At 38.8% G+C, this 24,093-nt stretch overlaps 1 protein-coding gene across 1 annotated transcript in view; it reads right to left on the minus strand.

The window, feature by feature from the left end:
• LOC134868837 (neural cell adhesion molecule L1-like protein) overlaps nucleotides 1–24,093 on the minus strand; it is a 33,353-nt gene that overhangs the window by 4,233 nt on the left and 5,027 nt on the right. The window contains 25 exon segments of the mRNA XM_063890165.1: nucleotides 583–655; nucleotides 1,829–2,014; nucleotides 2,338–2,499; nucleotides 2,795–2,908; nucleotides 3,577–3,639; nucleotides 4,658–4,696; nucleotides 8,188–8,370; nucleotides 10,107–10,229; nucleotides 11,034–11,238; nucleotides 12,770–12,885; nucleotides 13,630–13,852; nucleotides 13,957–14,027; nucleotides 14,422–14,598; nucleotides 14,601–14,618; nucleotides 16,820–16,924; nucleotides 17,135–17,259; nucleotides 17,724–17,889; nucleotides 18,468–18,631; nucleotides 19,241–19,352; nucleotides 20,185–20,325; nucleotides 20,832–20,966; nucleotides 21,073–21,254; nucleotides 21,896–22,010; nucleotides 22,216–22,254; nucleotides 22,494–22,664. Of these exon segments, the coding sequence (XP_063746235.1) occupies nucleotides 583–655; nucleotides 1,829–2,014; nucleotides 2,338–2,499; nucleotides 2,795–2,908; nucleotides 3,577–3,639; nucleotides 4,658–4,696; nucleotides 8,188–8,370; nucleotides 10,107–10,229; nucleotides 11,034–11,238; nucleotides 12,770–12,885; nucleotides 13,630–13,852; nucleotides 13,957–14,027; nucleotides 14,422–14,598; nucleotides 14,601–14,618; nucleotides 16,820–16,924; nucleotides 17,135–17,259; nucleotides 17,724–17,889; nucleotides 18,468–18,631; nucleotides 19,241–19,352; nucleotides 20,185–20,325; nucleotides 20,832–20,966; nucleotides 21,073–21,254; nucleotides 21,896–22,010; nucleotides 22,216–22,254; nucleotides 22,494–22,664 (3,208 nt within the window).

Consider the following 24,093-nt stretch of genomic DNA (forward strand, 5'->3'; position numbering starts at 1 on the left):
TAGATGGGCCACCAGTTCTACCAATTGAGCTATACGGCGGACTACTTTTGTTACATTTTGAACTCTTTTACAATAAAAGGGGAAGCCCTGAAACTAAGACGATTTATACATATATATTAAAGTGGGGGTAGTATTATTTTACAGGAGCAGACAATAATGTATTCTAAACACAAGACATTCAGTGTTAGATAGTCACTCATTCATTGGTACACAAGGTAACACACAAAATAATGCCTACAGGACCAAAAGCACATCATTCCTACAAAAGGGGTGCAAAGCGCAGGTTAGCTAACAACGTTGCAAACACTTGATAACTACACCATGGGATTACCTAGCCCATTAAATGACGAGAACAATGGCTCCTAGGCTGATCCTCGTAAAGATCATGAACGGGTGCTTTGCTTTTGAGGAAGGGAGAGAAGAAACATAACCGTGACATGACAAATGAGTTTCTCGGCCAGAAAATATTTAACATATGTGGTTACTGGATGAATACTGCTACAGCTCAGCACACTCAAAAGGAGATAAACATGTCCTTTTCCGAAGACAACATTGGCACTGCAGCTCAGAGAACGAGCTCACCTGTAGTCACCAAAGCTGTCCGGATTCAATCCTTGTGACTCCACGTCCGGGTGGAGGTCCTCCTTCTCTTTCACTGCAGGGAGGAGGCAGGACACACATTTCAATAGCATGTTAAAGAGCAGCACTTTCATTCATGGTTGGAATTACATATAACTTGTACTGTTGGGACATGTGTACTGATTACAATTCCAACAACTATAATGGTAAAAGGTTAACATTTTACAAAGATAAATAACTCAAACTCTAGCACCACCCTCAGAAGATTGTTAGACTACAGCAAGAGCAAGCTCAACATTGATGCTTGGTAGGTGTAAAGGATTAAATGAACTGAACTTTTCCATTACTTGAGTGTATAAAGAAGTTGCATTTTAAAAGTCAGGAATGAAAAGCTTTTGAGAACAACTTAAAATGACTGAGTAAACATTCTATCAAGTCTGCACACTGAAAGCCTTTCTTCTGTTTGTCTGCCCAAAGTGCTACACAGCAGCTCTTTGTGTAAATATGCTTTAAAAATACAAGTCCTTGAAGAGAGACAAAAGAGGGGTTTCATGGAAAGAGCTAGATGGGTAAAGGGGGAATCCAAAGCAGCTGATAAAATATTCAGTGCATCGTGTCAAAAAGCTACTGCAAGCAAAGAGGTAAAGATGGGGGAGCAGGGTGAGAGGGGAGAAAGTGAGTGAGGAGCCTCTTGGCAGGTAGGTACCAAGGTGAGATTAAACTTGGCTCTCATACAAACAGCACAAAGGTGCAGGGGAAGGAGGAAGGTCTGCACAGGTGAGGAGAGGAACAAAGCCAGCTGGTTCCCACTCGTCTAGCTTGACAAGGTATGTAATTAGAGGCACAGAGCAGAACTAACAGGGCCAGACAAAGCAGTAGAGCTATTGTAGATGCAAGCATCCCATGGCCGGTTCATTTGGGGTTAACCATACTGGGCATGGCAGGGTTAGCATGCATAGTTGGCCAACATGCATGCAGGAAGCATTTCCAAATGAGGTCGAGGGGGTTAGGTCAGGGTTGAGGCCTGTCGCACATTTTAATTCTTTCTGGAGGTCAACCAAAATCAAGTCAAATTAAAGCGTCATCCTGTAAATATTGTGATGTTTAAAGATTTCTTAGAGATTTTAAATTGCTTTTATCAAGTCAGACTGATACAATTGACATATACTGTACAGCATGAGTTCAATTTTGGTTCAACTCCTGTCTGAAGTGAGACGACAAGGCACCCAACCCTAGTTAAAAAACTGACCTTTTTCCATGGAGAACATTTCTTTTCTCTGGGTCGGAGGCGGCGTACCTGCATACTTGCCACCTCTGTTCCGTCGCACAAAGCAGGCCACCAGTACCACAAGGGTGAGGAGCGCCACAGCACACATGGTCCCGATGAACAAACCCTGGGTGGAAAATCTGCTATTCTCACCTACAGCACCTCTGTCTGAGAACAGAAAAGAGACACAGAGCTCAAAAATGTACTTTACACATTGATCTATTTCAGTATGATCCCTCGAGCACACTGCATCCAACTCTATGTTAGACTTAAACTGAATTCTACGTTGAGAAGATGCTCTCACAATCCCTTCAGCTATAACACTATCTTCTGAAAGAATATTATATAGGAAATAACAAATGCACAGAGATGCAAGAAAATAAAATAATCTCACAAATTCACCACAGTCAATATTCGTTTGTCAATTATGTGGCAGGTGGGAGCTGAAATCTCTAAGATCTACAGACTATGTCACCTTTCTCTCCTCTCACCTTGTAATCGAGTTTGGATAACATCTTCAAAAATGCTAGCGTTATCGAGTAGCCTCTTGGACATGAGGCGCACAGTGTACACCGTCCCAGGTTTGAGCCCATCAATAACGTGGAAACTTTGAGAAGCGTTTACAGCCTCTGAAATCCGCCAGAAACCATCACCTACACACAAGCAGTAAGTCTGTATTAACATCCACACTCTATCTAAGAAGAAGGTAGGATGAGCTATTGCCAACTACAGAGTAGTTATTGAGATAGAAAAAATGCATTTGTTTAACATAACTTTAAATGCATGTTAATATATTTCAGGATAATCATAGAAATAATGGACATAGCAATGCAGACGCTAGGTTTATAATATACGTTTACATAAAATCCTCTCAGTAGCATCTACACATAGTGTCACCTAAAATTCCCATCAATGCTTAGCAAGGCAGGAACAGGAAAAGTAGCTTACTGTTATTCATATAAGCCACATAAAGCTCCGAGTCCTGCTGCTCTTCTATGGCAGTCCAGCTGATTTTGGCAAAGGTGTCACTCACATAAGAGCTTACGTTCAACAGGGCTGGCACTGATAAAGAGAGAAGAAATAGGAGGAGGAAAACACAGGCAGGCACAGAGAAAAGGAGAAAGAGGCAGGAAAAGAGGATTAGCGAAGGCAAATAGGTTCCCCTGCAGCTTGAGCACAGTTCAGCTAGCAGAAACCCTTCAAGATGACAGTTCAAAAGGAGATGCTGGGCCCCAGACTTAATTGAGTGAAGCAGGATTTTGGCTCATAAAGGGTTGATAAGGGTTGATATAGAGATCGTGGGCGGGATCAGCACATCACATCACCAGGACGGAGCTGCCATCCATGGAGGACCTCTACACCCAGCGGTGTAGGAAGAAGGCCGGTAGGATATTAAAGGACCCCCATCACCCCAGCAACAATCTGTTCTGTCTGCTGCCGTCTGGCAGACGGTACCGCAGCATCCGGACCAAGACCACCAGACTCAGAGACAGTTTTATACCACAGGCTATAAGACTGCTGAACTCCTGAGCTCTGTGAATGTCTACTCACATCTGTTTTTAGTACACACATACATATATATATATATATATTATACACATCGCGAATATCAGAATACATTGAAACGACTCCACGTCTCGAATCCTGTTGTTAGCTGAAAGTTGACGGTACATCAAGATAAGATCACAGGGGTTTCATTGGCTGTACATGTATGAGTGTGAGCTATATACCTAAAGGAGGATGAGTGGAATTGCCTGGGGTAGAGCTGGGAAAAGAGAGAGAGCAGTTGTGGCCTGAAATGAAGGAGAAGCCTCAGATGTTAGATTCCTGCTGCAAAGCTGTCAGGTTTAATACCCTATATTGTGCAACAAGGAAGCTCTATAGACTACATGAAGACAGGATTGTTAGCGCAACCGGGAAAACTAGATTAATGGGAGTAAACACCGAGGCTGATAGTAAACACACCGTAACTGCGGTAGGGTTTAGGTCTAAATAGCACATGTGAATTCAAAATTGTAAAAGAAATGTTTTGTAATTCCTGAGCTGCTAGTCAAGAATTACCCAAACTATATCCAGTGGTTGAAAGTAACTGAATACATTTACTCAAGTATTGTACTTTTTTTGACATATTTGTTTTTTACTTGAGTATGTTCTATTTAATGCTACTCTAAACTTCTACTACACTACATTTCAGAGGGAAATATTCCACTTTTTACTCCACTACATGTATTTTAACACTCAGTTACTTTGTACTTATAAAACAAATGATATTCTGATGTAGTATATTGCAAAATTGTACTACTAAGCTACACAATATTTCAAGTATTTACATTGTAGCTAACATACTAAAATGTTGTTACATGTAGAAAAACAGGATAGTATAATAACCATTATAACAAAATACAGTGAAAAGTACTTTTACTTTGGATACTTGAAGTACATTTAGATGATAATATTCTGTTCTTGGGCCAGTGTGCAGAATGAGCACTACTCACTACTACTTTCTATTGTTTAAATACATGTTGATGCTGATACTTTTTAACTTTTACTCACATAACATTTTGAAATCAGGACTTTTACTTGTAGTGGTGTATTTTAAGACCATATTATTTGTACTTTTACTTGAGTAAAGGATCTGAGTTCTTCTTCCAACACTGACTATATCCGTATAACTATAAAAGGACACACCTTTACAGAGGCTACAGCCAGCTACTTGCTACAACAACACACAACTGACATACAACCTTGACTATCTCTACAACAACTTCTTCTATGTGAGTGACCACAGTGGCTGCAGGCGGTAATACATACTGCTCTGAACAGGGGCCACAGCTGGAGTCGGGGACAAATCTTCAGAGGGATAAAAGGAAAATGAAATACAGCAGAAGATTACAGATATATGGAAAGCCAGCTTTAAGGTTTATAGACCAGGCATAAACACATACGCACGCACCTACGCACACACATGTACACCCACACACGGTGGGCGGTGCATCCTCTTAAATACAACCACATGCAGGTGGATGCCTGCAAGAACGACTTGTTTGTTAGTGGTGTTTTCGATTTGATGACTGATGGAGCGCTGTACAACGCGAGGGCTCCGTGGAGAAAAAACAAACATCATATACACCTTGTCCTCCCAATAAATGTGCTTACTAATTTCAATCAGGAAATAAGACATTTTTCAACACATTTGTTTTTATCAGTAAGTAAAGTTCTGTTCAACTGATATCCACCGACACACACATAGCATTTCTTAAACCTGCTTAAGGGGCAGTTACTGTTTGTCTGTGTTTGTTTGCCTCCTGTTGCTAAAAAGGTATTATGCAGTGTGTTTTGTTTAGTTGTTACACATCTAAATAAGGACTTAGTCACGCTATACTGTAAATCTCCATTCGGCCGATCTATCAATTTATGCGACAGATAGCCGTACAGTCTACAGATAGCCGTACAGTCCTTTAATACTTCGTTAACAGAACAGAACAGCAACAGAATCTTTACATGTATTTCTGGCTTATTGACTGATTTGGTCATTTTCATATGTAACATGGAGTAAATTTAATATCACTGGTTTACTTTTTTTTCGAGTGTAATGACACATCTGAAAACCGAAGATTTGTCTGCTCTGATTGCTGGTTCCTATACTGACTCCATTGAAGATGAACACATCTCTATTATGAAGGTATTTTATCCTCTACTTTTTGTCATGTTTGCAGTCGGCTTTATCTCTGTTGGTTTGTTAAATCATGAGACCTGATGGAGAAAAATAGATATTTTTTCACAGTTTGCCTCTTCTGCCATCTTGTCCCCCCATCCCCCATTATTCTGTCCGGGATGCTTTTCTGTCTCTCACTTCCTCCACTCTCTTTTTTTGTTCCAATAGCCTTTCAAAGATACCTCCATGGCTGTTTTTTGTTCTGGTATGGCAGTCTGTTTGTCCAGACAATTTGTTAAGCTATGGTTTATCCCGACTAAATGGGAACAAGCATTAAAAGCTCACCAAGGTGAAATCTGTAAGGGGCCATTCATAGCCTGAGCTCAATATCACACATACATTTATTTTTTCGCCGTCAATCCATCAACAACTTTAGAATTATGGTGCCCCTGCTCTGAGCTATTGGCATCCATAAATGTGCTCTGTTGCATTGTGACTAACATGCCCTGAGCACAGCGCTCCGAAACCGAACCGTTTTATCTCCCCACCGAGCCCCTACCAAACCATATTTACAAACAGTGCATCTAACGGCTCTCAAGTTGGACATACTCCTACAAGATGCAGAGCGTCTCGAAGGAAATATAAAAGCCAGAGAGGAATAAATACCCTTTATTAAAACGACTTAGAACTGTGTGATATGAGGGCTGAAATTAACAGTTAAACTAAATGGTGGCAGGTTATGTTTCCATTACTCGTCAGATTGCCTGAACTATTTGTTAAATTAAATGTTAATAAAAAAACAAACACAATAAAGCTACTATAAGTTTAACATACAATTCTGGCTTTGGCACACCCTAGTAGGATAAACCATATGATGATGGCAAACATACCAGAAGGAACACATTTTGACTAAAGAACTGTCAATAGCATTTCTGAATGATGCTATAATCCCAAAAAATGTCAAAATGATTGGCTGTAGTGTAGATGACAGTGTGAAGTCAATTGTTTTTACTACAGGATAGGGTCAGAGAGCAGCTCATTCATTCTCTCAGCAAGACCCAGACTGTGGGTGAAATAGATTACATCCTGAACAACAACCTGATGAACACTGAAGGTCATTAAGAGATGGTGTGATAAAAAATCCATCGCCATTATTCATCAACTAAATGCAAATGCTAAAGAGATCATGTTCATCCATCGGAAATGCAGAAAAGCTAAACTGGAGGTCCACGTTAAATCCAAAAATCCCATAACTACTTATATCAAAGCTGGGAGCCTGTTTTCTGAGATATCAGTGGATGTTTCCAAACAAAAATTGGGAATTTGCTAAATACTGAGTTTGACTGTGTCTTAAAATGATAAACACCAGTTATGAGAGAAAGATCTTTTGTGCTGTAAGGTTGTTGGTTCCTGATGTTCATTAATATTTAAAGACTTTCAGTCAGATACAAAACTAATCAAAAGCCAAGCAATCTAAATGGATCTAAATGCAGAGTGAACTTGGTCACAACACTGACAATTTCTGTCAGAAATGTTTTTCTGATAACATTTTAACTCTGTTTTCGTGCTGCATCTCTGGGACGAAATGGTACATTTCAACAGAGTCAAACTAAACTTTAAAATCAGCAGCAGTGCCAAAATAGCATTCTTTCATCCAATCAAGTTAATCTGTAATCCAACAGCTCAGACAATGTGTGAAATACCGCCAGGATACCGACACTCACAAGCTAGCAAAATACCACAAATCTAATGCATGCTTTCATCTCAAGCACACCACTGTAACTTCTCACCGCTCTTCTTTAAAAGGGTATTTAGAGGATAAAAATATTCATAATGCTGCTGCTTGACTTCAAAACAGAACTTTAAAAGCAAAGCACAGCACTCCCATTTGTGGAGTAAACTAGTTCCCAGTATCCTTAAAAAAAGGTCCTCTAGCTTTTGTTTAAAGCTCAAAATGGCCCAGGACCAGCCTTGAGATTCAGATTCACTTGAGTCCTCTGCTGCAGCTTTGTTAGATGTTTACAACCGCTGTCATAAAAACTGCATTTATATGCAAAATTCGAAACACGATTTACCTGTTTCAATTTGTTCCTGTCAGAACATTATCTAATAATAACTAATCCTGATGCTGATGCTGTGCCTCCATTGTTACATTACTGATCCATCTGTGCTTGTGTTTGCTCAGCTTCTATTCTCATTGTCTCACCTCATTGTGAAGCACTCCAAACTTTATTTGTGTGAAGGGCGAAATTGAAATAGTTTTCATCATTTCATCCTTGACGGTGAAACTCTAAAGAGGCAGGAATATGTAACAGGTGCAAATATTATTTTTTTTTGCCAACTTATTATTTATTTTTTTCAAACTGCATAGTACAAGTTTGTAAAGTCGCAGTTTTGGTAAATTACAAGGTTTCCAAGCCTTGATATTTACCACAGAATACATTATACCATTGTTTTTGAAAGTCTTATTAGTACGTCCCGTAACTATTAAACTGATATTGTAAGGTATAGTACAGTTAGTCCTCAAATAAATATGTCCTCTCTGAAGGAATTGTAGCTATATATTATTATAACTAGGTCTGACGTATACTTCAACCCTTCGATGGGGCTGTCATACCTAAATCAATGCAAATAATATCTCATTAACCCCAGTGCCACAACAGGCACACTGATTTCCTCCACTCACATGCTTGGGCTACAGTGCTGCTCTCATGGGTCAGCGGGGGGCCACAGCCGGCTGCAGTGCAGGCACTGAGGTGGAAGCGGTAGAGGCTTCCCTTCTCTAAGCCATGGAGCTGCCACTGGGTGGTGTCAGCCCCAGTGATGTTGGTCTCATGGGAATTCACCACCTCCAGTGTGGTGTCATTAACTATAGAAGAGGGAGAAAGATGTCAGGTCAGTTCACCAGGCATGAGTGAGCCTCCGCCAGAAACACGTAGAAAAAGTCATTGCGGTCGGCAGGTGTTGCATGTTAATGGAACACAACTATAATGAGAGTCAATGGATGAGGGAGTGGGAAGATGAAGAGATGTCATGCTAGCTCATGCAGAAAGTGATATAGCAGATATATGTCATGACAGGTGAGCTGAGGAGGAATACATTATGAAGAAAGGGGAGAGGAGATGAAAGGAGGAGATAGAGAGCTCAAGAGGAGATGGGTGGGAGCATATAAACAAGTGTCAATAGATGAAAAGCGGCAGAGGAGGAGAGAGGAAGACAGAAACACAGAAACACAGGTGGAGGAGATATAATAAAGATTTTTAAAAAATTAAAACGTGTGTAAAAGAAAGGGGAAACATTACACAAACAGATGGGGGAAAAAAGAAAGCAAAACAAATGTAACATAAGGCAGAAGCAATAAGAAGAAAATCAGAGGAGCAGCAATCACAAGCAGCATAAAGTATCACCGAACTTGCATTATAGATCAAAGAACAGTATGTGTGCAGACTGTAGAAAGCAACTAACTTCTCCAGAAACCCCCCACGTTGAATTCATTACTGTGCCAATGTTGAAATGCAGGTGAGAACTGAATATATGCCAACCCTGAGGTGCCGCTTGGGAAAAATGTATGTTTGTTTGCAGCACAGGAAAACTGGAAAATTTCACGTTTTAATGAACGTTGTGAGAAAATATTCCAAGGTTAATTACACAGCTGATTCATGACTCAAGTGGATGTGTATATACTGTAGGATGACATATATAATTTAATCATATAATTAACAGAAAACAAAATGTAAGATATGCTTGCAGAGTGAATAAATCAATCCAAAAACCAACACCCACAGATTGCATTGTGTGGGAATATCTGTGTAAAGCCTGACATCTGATATGGGAAAAAGCAGAAAGAAGAGGGGGACAGAGTGTATTGAAGAGCTGGCCAGACTCCGTGGGAGCTGGTGGAGGCGGCAAAGGGCTGTCTCTGCCTTCACATTTTACACAAAAGATCTCAGAAATGTCAGCCAATGATGCTGTGTAGGCTTTGGAAACAGAGGGAGAGTAATGAAAGCCCTTCATTCATTTGTTCTCCTGCACTAAGGTGTGGGTTTTAATTTTGTAGACGGAAATACTACTGAGTAATAAATGCCAAGGAATCTTGAATAAGAGGCATTTAAAAAGTTGTTTTTGGAGAAAAAAGGAAACCTGCAATCCTGGAGGATACAAGATAAGAAACACTGAGAAAAATGTCAAAACACAATCAGTACTGAAGCAGGTTGCACCGTTATGGCCATTTTGCAGCTTTTAGTGTTAAACAGTGCTACCTAGTGTCTGCTATGATAACATTAGAGAGGATATGGAAGAAGGGTCAATGATAGTGTATAGTATTTTTCCAGTTTATAACCTAGATATTAAACCTGTGGACTCAAAGATAAACTGTGGTGTCACAGAGCCACCCACTCCTCACTTCCTCCTCTCCAACCTGATCTTTTCTCTCAGCGCAGCTACACTTCTGCTTACACTTCGCCCACAGCACCTCACACTACAGCTAAAGCTTGAACTACAGCAAAGAGAGCTCTATTAATGGAAAAAATTACACAGGGCAAAAGGTCGACACTGTGTAAGCCAATGAGTAAGTAGTTAAACAGCTTTGTGTGTGTGTGTACATACTGAGGTGGTGTTGCAGGAGATAACCAGTAAGGATGCCGTTTGCCTCCAGTGGCGGGCCCCATACCAGCAGAATGGAATCTAACTGGGCGTTGGAGGCAGTCAGGATGGGCACTTGTGCAGGAGCTATGGGAATGAGAGTAATGTTAATGCGCAACTGTTAAGACATGTTTCAGTAGATTAAACTACATCAAAGTGCCGAGATGTTCTCTCTTGTTTCAACTGTCTTTTCATTGCTAATATTTATTCTTTGCTTTAAGCTACCTTTTTGCCTTTCCTTGTTTGTTAAACAGATGACAAACACACTGAAGAAGCGTATATGACAGTTTACCTGTTTTTAGCAGCTTGGTCATTTAACAAGGCTGCCACATTGAACAGATTTTACAAGTATCATCAAGTACAACTTTATTCTCCAGGTCTTTAATCTGAACATTATTGTCACCGCTGTATTTTATACTTTCTTTGATACATATAAAAACTTTCTCTGTAAATTGTGTCAGTGTTAGTTTGCCGGCAAAAAGCAGTAAAATCCTGGATATTTTTTTACAACATCTACTTGACAATGTACTTCATTGAATGTTCAGTGTACGTGAACAATGGTTTTGAAGTGTCTGTGTTACACAAACTTTTGACATTTGTGAAGATACAAATCATGCTTTAAAGTTAACATTTAACTCTAATTTACATTGAGCACAAAGATATGCCCTTCTTTTAGCAACATACTATTATATATTAATTCAAGCATGACAAAAGGCACATTTTTTATGCTAGAACCTCAAGCTGAAACATCAAGGTGAAGAGACAATATGCAAAACATATTTTGCATTAAACTATCACCATTTAAATGCTGTATTTTTTCTGCAAGCTTGGCTTATTTATAATATACTTGTGTGAGGAGCACCCCTATGTTGTGTGTTTGTGGCACCTCACCTCCCTCTGGAGTGTTGAATGTGACCTGGTCACTGTTGGGCCCATTGCCCTTTTTGTTGAAAACATTGACAGTGAGTCTGTACTCGGAGAAAGGCTCAAGACTCGGCACGATGGCATGAGTCCTCTTGCCAGGAAAAGACAGGGACTGGCGTTCATCTAAAATCTTGTTCGGATTCAGCAAACTTCGTTTCCTCACCCAGTGAACCTGTAAAGGGGGAAGCAATGGGAGATTGTGATGAGAAACGTGTCTTAACAGAGAGCACAGAGAGGAGGGAGAGAATAGAAAGACAGCGATAATGACAGAACAGTGAAAAAGAAAATGTTGAGGAGCAGCAATTAATGCCTGGTTTCCCTTTTAATAGGCAGAAATCTGATATTAGACATCAAATATGAACTGTTAATGAGATGTTGCTTTCTTCAAGTGATGGTGTGTGACAGAGTAGCTGCTTCCTATAGTCGGGCTGTCATTGTCACTGTATTAACCACTGTAATGCCTTCACAGGTGACAGTAAAGTACAAGGTGATTCGCTACTGAATCGATATAAAAATGATTTAATTAAATTACACATCAATAATATAAGCCCATGTGAGAACAAGCATAAATCTCTTATTGAGTTATACAGTGGTATTTCAGCTTAGTTAACTTATCACAAATTTGTTCCACAAAAAAAGGGTAAAATACCAAAAGAAGTGCTGTTAGTGGACTCTTGAATACAGACATTTAAAACAAATCAGGTTGGGGAACCTAACAAAATATTAGAAGTTTAGAAATGAATGTTTTCCATTTCTGGTCATTGCCATAATGATATTTGTTTAATTTAACTGACTTTTGAGTTTTATGCTTTACAAGCAAAGTAATGTGTTACTATAAAATCAGCATTACTTAGTTACACTACTATCGAAAGCCCACTTAGTTCGGGGCTGTGTCTGAGATTTTCGGGGTGTAGCACCTACAAACGAAAAGCATTCACTGTTGTGAAATCACATGATGAACTGTTTTGTCTGTCAATCATCCACTGTTCAAAAAGCAAAAGAAAACAGTGAAAGTGAGTGGCGTCTAGTATTTTTTATCTTTGGTTGTTGTGGTACACCAGAGGAAAGGGAAAAGGGTTAAACGTCAGAAATATATTTTATAACGAGACATACAAAAAAATTCTATTTGCACCAGGTAATCCAGGTTATATACTCTACTTGATTTGACACTAATAAACCCCTTGTGTCTACAGCATGGCTCTGTTCAGACCTGGCATTGATATGCGATCACAAGCGGACAGCTTTAAGTACGTCAGGTCACATATTACAAAGTGTCTCCACATGCGTCTCTCGAGGGACCAGTTGCAGATCTCTCTCCCCTGCTCAGAATGCAAATAACATGTACTGTATGTCATGATTTGAGTTTCATTATATCAAAATTATGACTGGGGTGCCACCAATGATTATCAGCAAAGTTATATAAACTTCTTTTTTCTATGCACTGCTCGATGTGTTTGTGTTCACTGCACTCGAGCCACAGATATCATTTTGTTATTTATATTTTTAGAAGCGGTGCAGCAAAATGAATATGGAAACAATATTTCCTAATTTTATAAGGCTTATCTCATACAACCCAAGTGATAACGATATTTAATATAAAGCCTTTCAGTTTAGAAATGATTGATTTTCATAGTTTCTCTGCTGCTATTGAAATTCTGCAGTTCATGACAGAAATCAGGTTTCAGGACCATAACAAAACTTACATGGTAGCCCCCTAGATGACCTCTCACTGTTTCAGTGGGAGCGGGGGTCCAGCTAACTCTCAAAACAGTGGTGTTGATCACCTCCACCGCTATATCCCGTGGTGCTGCAGTCGGGACTGGAGAACAGAAAGAGGAAGGTCAGGAATAGAGGCGGACTGCAAACAGCAGGATGCCTTTGAAGCAACTCTTTAACAATACCATTTAAAGCTATAAAGAAAGAAAATAAACTGAAAAAAGACATACACAGGGTTAAACAACAAAATAATTAACTTTGTCATTTTCTTCATTATCTTCATTCATCAAACATGAAATTAAAACAGTCTCTATATTTCTGCTCTACAATTTACTGAGCTGGGAGTAGGAAAGGAGACAAGCACTGTAGAGAGAGGGAAGCAGCCCTTGTGCTTCAATAGGCCTTAAGCGAAAAGTGTGTTGTGATCTGTCAAATCTCCCGCAGCTTCTGAGACAGAAGTGGAAATTTGACACCCCTCTGCTCTACAAAGGTTATCTGCCACCTGCTGGATTTAGAACAGAAGGGGTTTTTTTCTTAGCAGAGGGGAGGAAAAGTAACTACTGCACACCTGCACGGGGTTAAAAACCATGAGAAAAAGAAAGAACTTAACCTGACACATTTTCCCGCAGACAATGCCAAAAGACAACTGAAGAAAGGGTGGGTTTTGATAACAGAAAAAGTTCAAAGTAAGTCAACAGCAAAACAACAGCTACTGTACAAGTGCTAGTTTAGCCTCAGGGTATGTTTTAATGAACCAATACAAGTGAAGTGAGTAGCATATACACATAAATTGAGATATAATAATGACAGTACATACGTCGGAGGAAGTCTCAAGTTTGTAACTCACCATCTTCTCCAGAGTAACCAGTAGCGATTTTAGGGTCTGGTCCCCAGCCATGGCTGTTCCTGCTCTGAATTTCAATCTCGTAGGGGACAAACGTGGACGTGTTCCTCACAACAAAGGAGTGTCTGTTGACCATATGCAACTTCCATTCATCTCCCACCCCCTGTTTTCTGTAGCGCACCCTGTACTCGAGGCCTGGGCCATTGTGTTCAATTGGCAAGAGCGGCTACAAGAGGAAAGAATGTTGATGTCTTAGAAATCTACCGTAATGCATCCAACCTACAATAATATCCGTTGTACATTTTTATAGAACCATAATATCTCGCTTACCTCCCAGCTAATGTCCATCTGATGAGGAGAATGGCCTTGAATTTTGATGTTTTCTGGGTTTTTATCAGGAACTTTGGACAGAAATGTAAAATCATATAATAATAGATGTATAGAAAAATAGCATGATTGAGTGCATCCAACTATTTTGACTATTTAAATTTCCTGCCATAATGCAAATATCCACCAATATTATTCAGCTAAAACAGAATGTTTGGTAATTTATACACAAGCAAATTCAAATGAGAGCAGCATTGTGTGCTGGAGCTAATAATTGGCGATTTTAAGGGCTTCTGAAACCCACACATATCCATATCCCCCACTGCTAGAAAAAGTCCTGTGAAATAATGTTGGCCTCTCCACTCAGCAACTCTCTGCACTTTTCTCAGATTTTTAAAACTTTGCATTCTTTCACAATCAACAGAGACCCAAAGCAGAACATGATAATTAAAAGGGAGCAAGTCTCACCAGCAGGGGGTGTTTTGTATCTGTCAGTGGGCTCACTGGGGGGTCCAGGTCCAACAGCATTAACAGCATACACTCTGAACTGGTAGTTAAGGTTACCATATAGTGCCAGGTCCACTGTTGCCTGGTTACCGGGGACTTTCTGTAGCTCCCGCCACCTTCCAGGCTCCCATTGGCTCTCTCGTACTCCACTATAAACTCTGTGATCACGGAGGAGAGAACAAATACAAATGATCAGTCACTGCACAACAGATCATCACTGCTGCTGAGAAAGCATGCTTTACACTCCTTTGATTTGTTTCACTTACTTCACATTCCACTATACAATATTGTGAACAGTTCATGTCCCACACTTTCACTAAATAAACAAAGGAACAATTGAACATTCTCATCAAACATTTTCTTAGAGTTTACTCATATCAGTGCAGTTATTACAAAGCTAGGGTTGTTGGTAGGCACATTTTTCCAACTGAACTTGAAAGTGATGAAATATCAGTGTTTCATTGACCCCAAAGGGCCAAAGGAAAGAGATATTTGCAGGTTAACATTCATTAAGGCTGCCGTAAAAAGTGTTTTCTTTTTATAGGGACATTTTTAAACAAGTAAAATGACCATGAAGTATCTAACTGGCGTCATGAACAGAGCTGTTAAGTTCTCTATATTTTCCCACAATTCATTGCTGTGGCAACATTAAGAGCAACCTCATTTACATCCGCCATAGCATAAGTAGGCAACCTAGTGTATTTTCAGTAGTCCTCTCCAATCCTTTCTCATCTTTAATTTAACATTAGACATTTTTTATAAAGTTCAATATTTTTTTTTCTTCCAACTAATAGACTTATTCACTCTTTGTCAAAAAATGTAATGTAATTGCTCTTAAGGTCTAATGTGTAGATTCATTCTGCCAATAGACGTGTCAAAAATGACAATGATTCACAAGTGTTGAAAATCACTGTTAACAACTTGTTACTGAATGTTCATTATGAGGGGGAAACTAAATGAGTAAACAAGCGAGTGATTTCAGGCAAAGCCTTTTGGCAATTTCCAAGGCAAATTCGTCATATTTATATTTCTTCACACAGTGCCACTTGGTGCTGAGCCAAACTGATCCACGGATATTGTTTGGAGAAGATCTGGCCACACAACTCATGTGTGCTACTCTAAGATGTTTAATTAAACACAAAACAGCACATAACAAAGGATCTTCTTCAGGCGTGTCTATTCTGATTTCTGATCACAGATAACACTTATCAAAGCACATACACACTTCAAGAACACACTTATCAGTGGAAATAAATCTTTTCATCACGAGTTACCGAAAATAAATGAGACCCTTTTTGAAGCGTAAATGAGACACAAGCTTCTGTGCCAGGTTCCTCAACACTTCACAGCCTCTTGCAGCCTTGTGAAATAACTTTAGTTAGCACTCCACAGTGATCAATGCAAGGGGATCTGTTCACTCTCAGAGAAAACATGACAATGCGCAGTATCTGGATTTGAACTTGTATCAAATAACATTTCTAATGGAGGGTTCAACACTAGCCTGAGCACTTAAGGTGTTACAGTTCAACTTATTTCTGTGTTAGGGATTCTTCATCCATACAGCACTCACTGAACAACATTAGCTGAAAGTGCCAGTAGGTGTGCAGGGGCGGAACGTAACTAAGTACAATAACAGTATTCAAGTACTGTACTTGTACAGGCTACTTGTTTCCACCTTAATTATTTCTATTGTTATATATTTTATTTTATATTGTACTTTGACTACACTGCATTTATTTTAAAGCTTTAGTAACTATTTTTCAGATTCAGACTCATAAAACAAAGTATACTCTAAGAAAATCTTATGGATTAAGCTAATCAGCTGAATATAAAGTAGTTAAAATCCCATCCTTACAATTTAAGTAATGAACACATGAATGTATCTTATCATATTTCTGATTCAGAATGATGCGTTATAAGTACTTTTGCTTTTAGTAATTTAGATGAATTTTTAAGCCCTATTGATCTTTTACTTAAATACAAATTTAAGGCAGAATTTGAATACTTGTAACAGACATGTATTTTTACATTGTACTATTGCTACTTAAGTAAAATATCTGAAAACTTCTGTATCCTTGGGTGTCTGCTTGTAAATCCTTCATGTGCTAATATCCTATTATGTTGTTTTCTACAGTAACTGCAGAAAAACTTCCCATGGACAAAAGTTAAACTCTATTTTATTTATTTCTATTAGAACTTCTAATTATTCTGAAATTGCACCATAATTACAACATAATTAGATTGTTATGTGGGCAGTAAACTAAATTGATAAAATGTTTTTTTTCTGTTGAATTAATTAGCACCACTGACACCTATTTTCTGACATCATCTGTTCTACTTCTTCTACATTAACGTTTACCTATCACAGAGCTGTTGTGATCACTCCCAGGTATCCAAGACAGGCTAATATTTCTCTGACTTTGAAGTTCTGAGATCCCTAGAATTTTTGGAGCATCTGGAACATCTGCAAAACAAAACAAATAAAACAGGATGAAAAGTCTATTTAAAATCTGAAACATGTCGAGCGCTAAAACATCATAATGACATCAAAACCACAATGCAACCCACTGTTTTCAAATATTTATAACGCTGTCTATATTCTGAACCCTTTCAAGGAATGTCTAGTCAATAATGTATGATATTCCATACTATATTATTTACAAAACCATCTTACCCAGCACGGTGAGCAGTGCAGTGGCATTGTCCTCATCTAGGCTGGTTCTGGCAATGCACGTGTATGCTCCCTGATCGCTCAGGTTCACACTCATGATCTGCAGCATGCCATCGTCCACAAAGTATCTGAACATAAAAACCCATTTGTTAGGAATGTCAGAAAGCATCTAGCACCTCCGGAAACATCTAAGTTAATAATGGAGAAAAATAGGAAAATCTTAATCTCGATCAAAAGGAACAGATTGATAGACAATTATATATTATGTGTTCCTGGTTGTTTAAAATGCAATAGTTACTGCTATAGCCTTTCCAACTTTCCTGTAACTGTTTCTAAACATGTTTTGGTTTTTATTAGATAACCTCCATAATAAGCAGGCCAGCAAAGACTTGGCAGAGCTAATCAGGCAATTTATTAAGTAGACAAAGAAATGCAAAATCCCCTGTCTTTGTTCATCGACTGAGTAGGATAAGCACAACGCGTGTGGGACCTTTTATGCATTTTTTCTTCTTAGCATTAGCAAAGATATAAAAAAAATACTGAACAAAGTAGAAAGAACTAATGGAAACCCTATCAAACCAAAGGAGCCTACCTTGAAGTTTCCTCAGAGATAGGTGTGATCTCCGCTCCGTCCTTCCTCCATACCACCTCAAAGGTGCTCTGCAGGCTTTTATCATACTCTACCTGGCACATCAGCTGGGTTGTGGTGCCAGTGATGACCTGCATATCCTGAGGTGGATATACTATTTGTGTAGGGTCTAAAGATAAGAAAAAATCCCATGAACAAAACACATCAAAAAGATAAGATAGGGTGCAGCCAGAGAGAATCATTGCGTATAATTCCTGCATGCTGCAAATGAGATGCATGTATTTGAATTTCAGCCAATCTATTTAGTTTATTAATGTGTCCCTCAGTAACTGCCTCCTGGATGGAAATGTACTAATTTTGCTCAATATATTTCATGGTGATTTTCGTTCATGAAATGTCCATGAAAAATAGATTTACAAATATGTTCCACCACATTTTTATTCATGCAGCATCTCCCTATACTATCAATCAATAAAAGATGAATTTTTGGTCTGCATGCTAAGATATGTATTGGCTTTTTAGCACAAGCTTGTTTCAACAGACCTTACAGACCACCTAGTAACCAGTTTATTCATCACAGCAGAGCAGGTTCGAAACAACAGATCTCAAATTGTATTTATAGTGTGGTTTGGAAATGCAACTCCTTTTTTCATTTGGGTGAATATCTGAATATTGAATAATTGTACAGTATGTAGTGACTAGTTTTTCTCCTGCCTAAAGAAAGCTCCAATCGTGTTGCTGAGATACCTTTCACATCCAGCACAGCAGTGATAGCAGACTTGCCCTCGCTGTTAGAGGCAACACACACGTATCTCCCACTGTCGTTTTTGTATGCACTGATGATTTGCAAAGATTCGCTTAGAGGGAAAAAACGTATCCCATCAATGGTTTCCGGTGTGTCATCTCTGGACCTAGGAGAGAACGTTTTAGGCAATTAAGGTGCAACCACTCCAGGTGTTTGGGTTAAGGTCATATTTGAGCCAAGTAAATCATTTTCTTTTTTCAATTGTCATTTAGGTGAGAATTATTTTCCATACAGAATATATCATATCATTTTAGGTATATTATTCTCCCTTGTTCTTTTGCTATAATTTACTTGTTGCTTTTGATAACAATGAATTGAAATTGAATATTTTCTAAAACATAAAAGGTTCTTGTCAAGTGGTATGGACCCTCTGAGATCCTATTTTGCCTTTGTGGATCTGTGTGCAGAGCTACAGTGATATTTCTAAGTCGTAATTAGCTCAATTTCGAGGCAAGGAGGATTATCTCATTAAACAAATATAAATTTCACATCTATGTCATACCAACACCTGAAGCATTGTGTCATTGCTAGCGTGATTCACTCCAGTGAGTATGTGTTCTGGTTTACTCTTGATCAACTCATTTTAAACTGGCTGATACAGTGGTACGAACTGTCCCCTGAAAAAAACATCTCACACTGAAAAAAGGTTTTCTTTTAACACTATATGTTTAAAAATGACAAATTAATATACCTGTTCTTCTGGGTGATTACCTACCAGGAGATTTTGGATGGCGGAGAGCTGAAAACACTGCAGTTCAGGAGGATGTCCCCTCCCACTACTACAGCGTACTCTTGGTAGTCTCTTGTCAGTATCCAAGGAGCCATATCTAAGGTAAGGAGGAGATATAAGCAGCTCAAATGTCAAGTTATTGCCCATGAGTGATTTTTTTCCCCAAGAAAGTAAGAGAGCAGATAAGTGAAAACACAGATATAATTCAGACGCAGACACAGGCATCCCACCTTTTGTAATACTTGAAAGATAAATGATCTCTTATAGAGGCCCAAGCGCTTAGAATTCTTTTGACATTTTCAGTTATGTCGAGGGTTTTTTTTCCTTTCAAAAAAGATATTTGCACCTTCCCTATAAATGCCGGTTTCGTTGAGAAGAATTGAAACTTAAGTGTTATCAAAAAAAGGTGAAGGGGAGAAAGAGCAGTGGGTAGCGTTTTCTTTTCTCGAGACTTGAGTTATGTTGAGTGGCCGTGGCTATGTCAAATTCAGCTGTAAGGATGGAATGCAGGATTATGATAATGTGCAATGGTACTTTTTGTGATCAAATAAAACAATGTTTCTAGAGAGAATAAAAACAAACTCGAAATTTGAAGGAACTCGTTTGTAAGGACGGTGGTGGCAAAGTCCATAGGGGCTTGGCCTGGGAACTGGAAGGTCACCAGTTCAAGTCCCCGAAAGACCAAGTGCCACCGTGGTGTCCCTGAGCAAGACACTGGTTACCTACACTGCTCCCCGGGCGCCGTACATAATGGCAGCCCACTGCTCCTAACACTAGGATGGGTCAAATGCAGAGACCGCATTTAGTTGTCCTAGTACTTGTACTCTGTGCAATGACAATAAAGTTGAATCTTTTTTTTTTTTTTTTTGTAAGATAATACATATGTCCTCGCTGGCTGTGTGAGGTTTAAGTTTTACTGTAATACTCACTCATGACCATGATGTTAATGTTGGCCAGAACACTGCCGTGACTGTTCGAGGCCTCACACTGGTAGACTGCGCTGTCCTCTGTTTTGGCGTTGTGAAGCACCACAGTGTCATCGAGCACTCTCCTGTTACTCACTGGGTCATCTGACAGCAACAAACAGGCATAAATAAAGAACATCAAACTCTATAACAAGGACTACCTTATTGTAGGTTTTGCTATACAATCAACAATGTTTTTAAGATCAACACGACAAACATTCTCAGTATATTAAATTTTACACCTTGCTCTTATTCTCCAGAAATATTTATATTCGCCGACAGTTCTTCTTACACAAACACCTTACATTAAGAGAGAAAGACGTGAACTGAGGCAGGACACTTTACAGTCTTACAAAAAGATTACCTTCACACAGCACAGTTACATTTCAGTGGAAATTAAGTGATAACTATAAACTAAAACGTATGTGCAACAAAGAAAAACAAACGTAAAAATAGATGAAATACCTAAAAGCATACTAACCATTAACAGTATGGAACAATATGATTTTGGTGGTTAAAGTTTTGTATACGTAGCCGCTTGCTGCATTGCCCTCCTGCCCAGTGGCATAATATGCATAAAACTACAGTTAGCTAGAATCACTTCCACTCACCTTTGAATATTCTCCCATTCCTCCTCCATGTAATGTCTGGCGGTGGTTTTCCAGTGACAGAGCACTTGATGTGAACATCAGTCCCAATCACGGTCAGCTGGCTCTGAGGAGGCTCTGACAGCCACTTTGGAGGCTCTGGGAGACGTTCACAAGACACGTGTTGAGTTTTAAAACTGAAAACAGCTTTCTCTTCCAAGCAAAAACAAATGAACCATCAAATACATACATAATTAGCTCTTACCTTCCACTATTACATCAAAGTAGTGGACAACCTCTCCTGCAGAGTTCTGGACTTTACACATGTATTTCCCAGCATCACTCTCATCTACAGCAGAAATGGACAACAGCTTTCCATGTTTGTTCATTTTTGTCCGTTGAGGCAGCTTGTCTCCCATTTTCATCCATGTTACCTTCGGGGTCGGACTACGACATGGAAAAACATGTCAATAGCCACAATAGCAGATGAATAGGATGATAAATAAACATTTTACAACCAAATGGTATTTGATGGTTGAGTTACTATAGTCCATAGTGATTTTATTCATTAATAATGTTTGCAGATTATTATAAATATTATAATTTAACAGTTTATTGATGCACACATAATGACACTTTTATATACTTAGGTAATTGTTAATAATTACTGAATGATTTGTAAACATTATATCTATAGATATAGATATATATAAACGTATAGATAAATGGATCAGATGAATGAAACATTATATTTTTGGCTAATAATTGGTTTGTAAAATGACTATAAACACTGTTCAGATGGCTATCAAGTTGGTGATTATATTGCATTCGTAATTAGTTAATAAATACTTGCAAAGTCTGTATAAACTTCATTTAGATATATTGATACTATGTTTTAATGGTAATTAAATGTCGTATAATATTATCAAACATGATTAAAGGGCTTTGAATTATTTGGTTATCGCTCAAAATATTAAATATTGTACATAAATAGTTTTATGTGAATAATACACTTGAATTGTTTACTAATGTAATCAGTATTATGGTTCATATATCATATGCAGTGATGATATTGAACATATACGTACTATCCATGAGGTATACACTCCAGCTTCAGGTTCTCTCCCCTCAGCAGCACCTTCTCGGTCTGAACACCAGAGGGCAGCAGCAGGCCGGGTATCCTCACAGGGGGGGGTTCAGCTGCTTTAAACATAGAGAACAGTCTCCTTCAGTAATTCCTACTTTTTTAACCAAAGTTTAAATAATACAGTTAACTACACACAGGTCTGGACTCAATGTGTTATCTGCTGATTTTTTGCAACATGCAAATCAACCCTGCAATGCTGCGTGTTCACATGATATGGAATGTGTTTTACTGTGAAGGCTTTGATGTGTGAATATCACTCACTAGCTTCCCCGCTGTCAGCAGATTCATTGCCAGGTTTCACTGGAACAAAAACGAAACATCTTGAGAATGATATGTGTAGTGAACATTTGTTTTCACCGATCGCTGAATTCAGCAGTCATAACAGATTATCCTTGAGCATAAACATGACGAGACAAGCCCTGCTAATGAGTGAAGATCTCAGGGATCTGTCCATGATGTGAAGATTCACAAGTTAAATATTGCAGAAGTATTGCTCGCTGTATTGCGATAACACCACACAAATGATTTTGTAAACCTACAGCTATTGACAACGACAGTCATAGCGGTTTTCTGGACGATGGTGCGTATTTTGGAGAAGGAGGCAAAGCAACAGTAGTCCTGACGACTGTCTTTCAGTAAGGCATTAGCGAAGTACAGGTTGCCGTCATTGCCCACAGAAACCCTCTCATCCTGCTCAATGTGCTCGAGACCTGAAAAACAGAAAATGTATACGTAAGTATAAGTGATGTGCTAACAATCACTTTTCAGCTGATGAAAAATATTAATTGGACAGAACTTCTCAAATATATCCATCAGGTGAACCAGAGCTATCCATGATTCATCCAAGTGTGCATGATTTTAACCATAGCTTCATATTGAGACTTAGTCACATGATAGTAAATTGCATCATTGTACCCTCATTAATGGAACGTTAATGGAAATGCCCTGAAGTTTTTTCCTTGTGTAGAGCCGCTGAATTGGTACTGTAAGTGCACTGTGACAGCATATTTGGTTTCCACAGATCCATTATTCAAGTCACGGGTCAGTGACGCTCAGCATATTCACAGTACTAAACACAGCTATATTTACGTGAAATACAGCCTTAAGTCATTGGTTGTTTAGTCAATGTTCATAAAAAAAAGACTTGTTTTTTCTAATGCATTCAATCATGCAGGACTGTGGATAGTGTCGATAGAGTTAAAAGATTTAAAAAATAACGTTTTTAAACAAGAATTGTGCACCAGTGTATTCACTGACTCTGCTCCATGCCTCTAGGCCCTATCCTCTAAAGCACCTGAAAAACTCTGTTTTTCTTTGAGACACCAGTCAGATTTGTTGTAAGGGCTCTCAAGGGATTGGACAGAAAACTATTGACAAAACACTTCAGACTGAACTGAGGTGACTTTTTTAAATCACTGTCTTTGGTACTAGTGTGAAGAAACTTTGTGGGCCTCGAGTGTCTCTTCCTTCTTATTGTCACTCCTAACTTCACTGATGGCCGGTGGAGACTCAGGACAACCACGTGGCTTATCCAAACTCAGTGCCAGCTATTTGTTTTTATCTGTACGAAACTTTAAGTAAAATTTATGCAGACAGACCTCCATGATATCCATACTATACCACTTCTGCACCATCAACAAAAAAAGGTGAAGCACAACTGACAGTGACCCAGGGGCTTCAGGAGTCTTTATTTGACCCTTTTTTTCGTCTGTTATAGTTTGTTTGGGGGTAACATGTTACTATAGTATATATTTGTTTTAGCTGTAACTGAGAAATATAATACTAAACTAACAGGACGTTGGTTATATTATTACGTTAACTATGTCAACCCCGAAAATTAAGTACACTGTTCCACTTCCGCAAGTTCGCCACAAGAAAAACCTAAAGGTTAATCTCATTACAAATTGTTAAAAACTGCATGTGAATGAATGAATGAGCCTGGAATCGGCTAACATGTAACATTAAGGCTCGTGTATGAGCAGATGATATCCACTATATGCATATTGTTTTGTTTGATTGGATTTTGTCAACCACATCCTCTTTGCATTACGGATTTCAGATAAAGCAGACACAAGCTGGCTCATCCTTAAAAAGCAAAAGGAGAACCATTTTCATGGTGTTAATGGTGAGAAAAAAAAG

Source organism: Eleginops maclovinus, chromosome 1 (genome assembly GCF_036324505.1).
Source record: "Eleginops maclovinus isolate JMC-PN-2008 ecotype Puerto Natales chromosome 1, JC_Emac_rtc_rv5, whole genome shotgun sequence".
In the NCBI taxonomy this organism is placed as follows: Eukaryota; Metazoa; Chordata; class Actinopteri; order Perciformes; family Eleginopidae; genus Eleginops; species Eleginops maclovinus.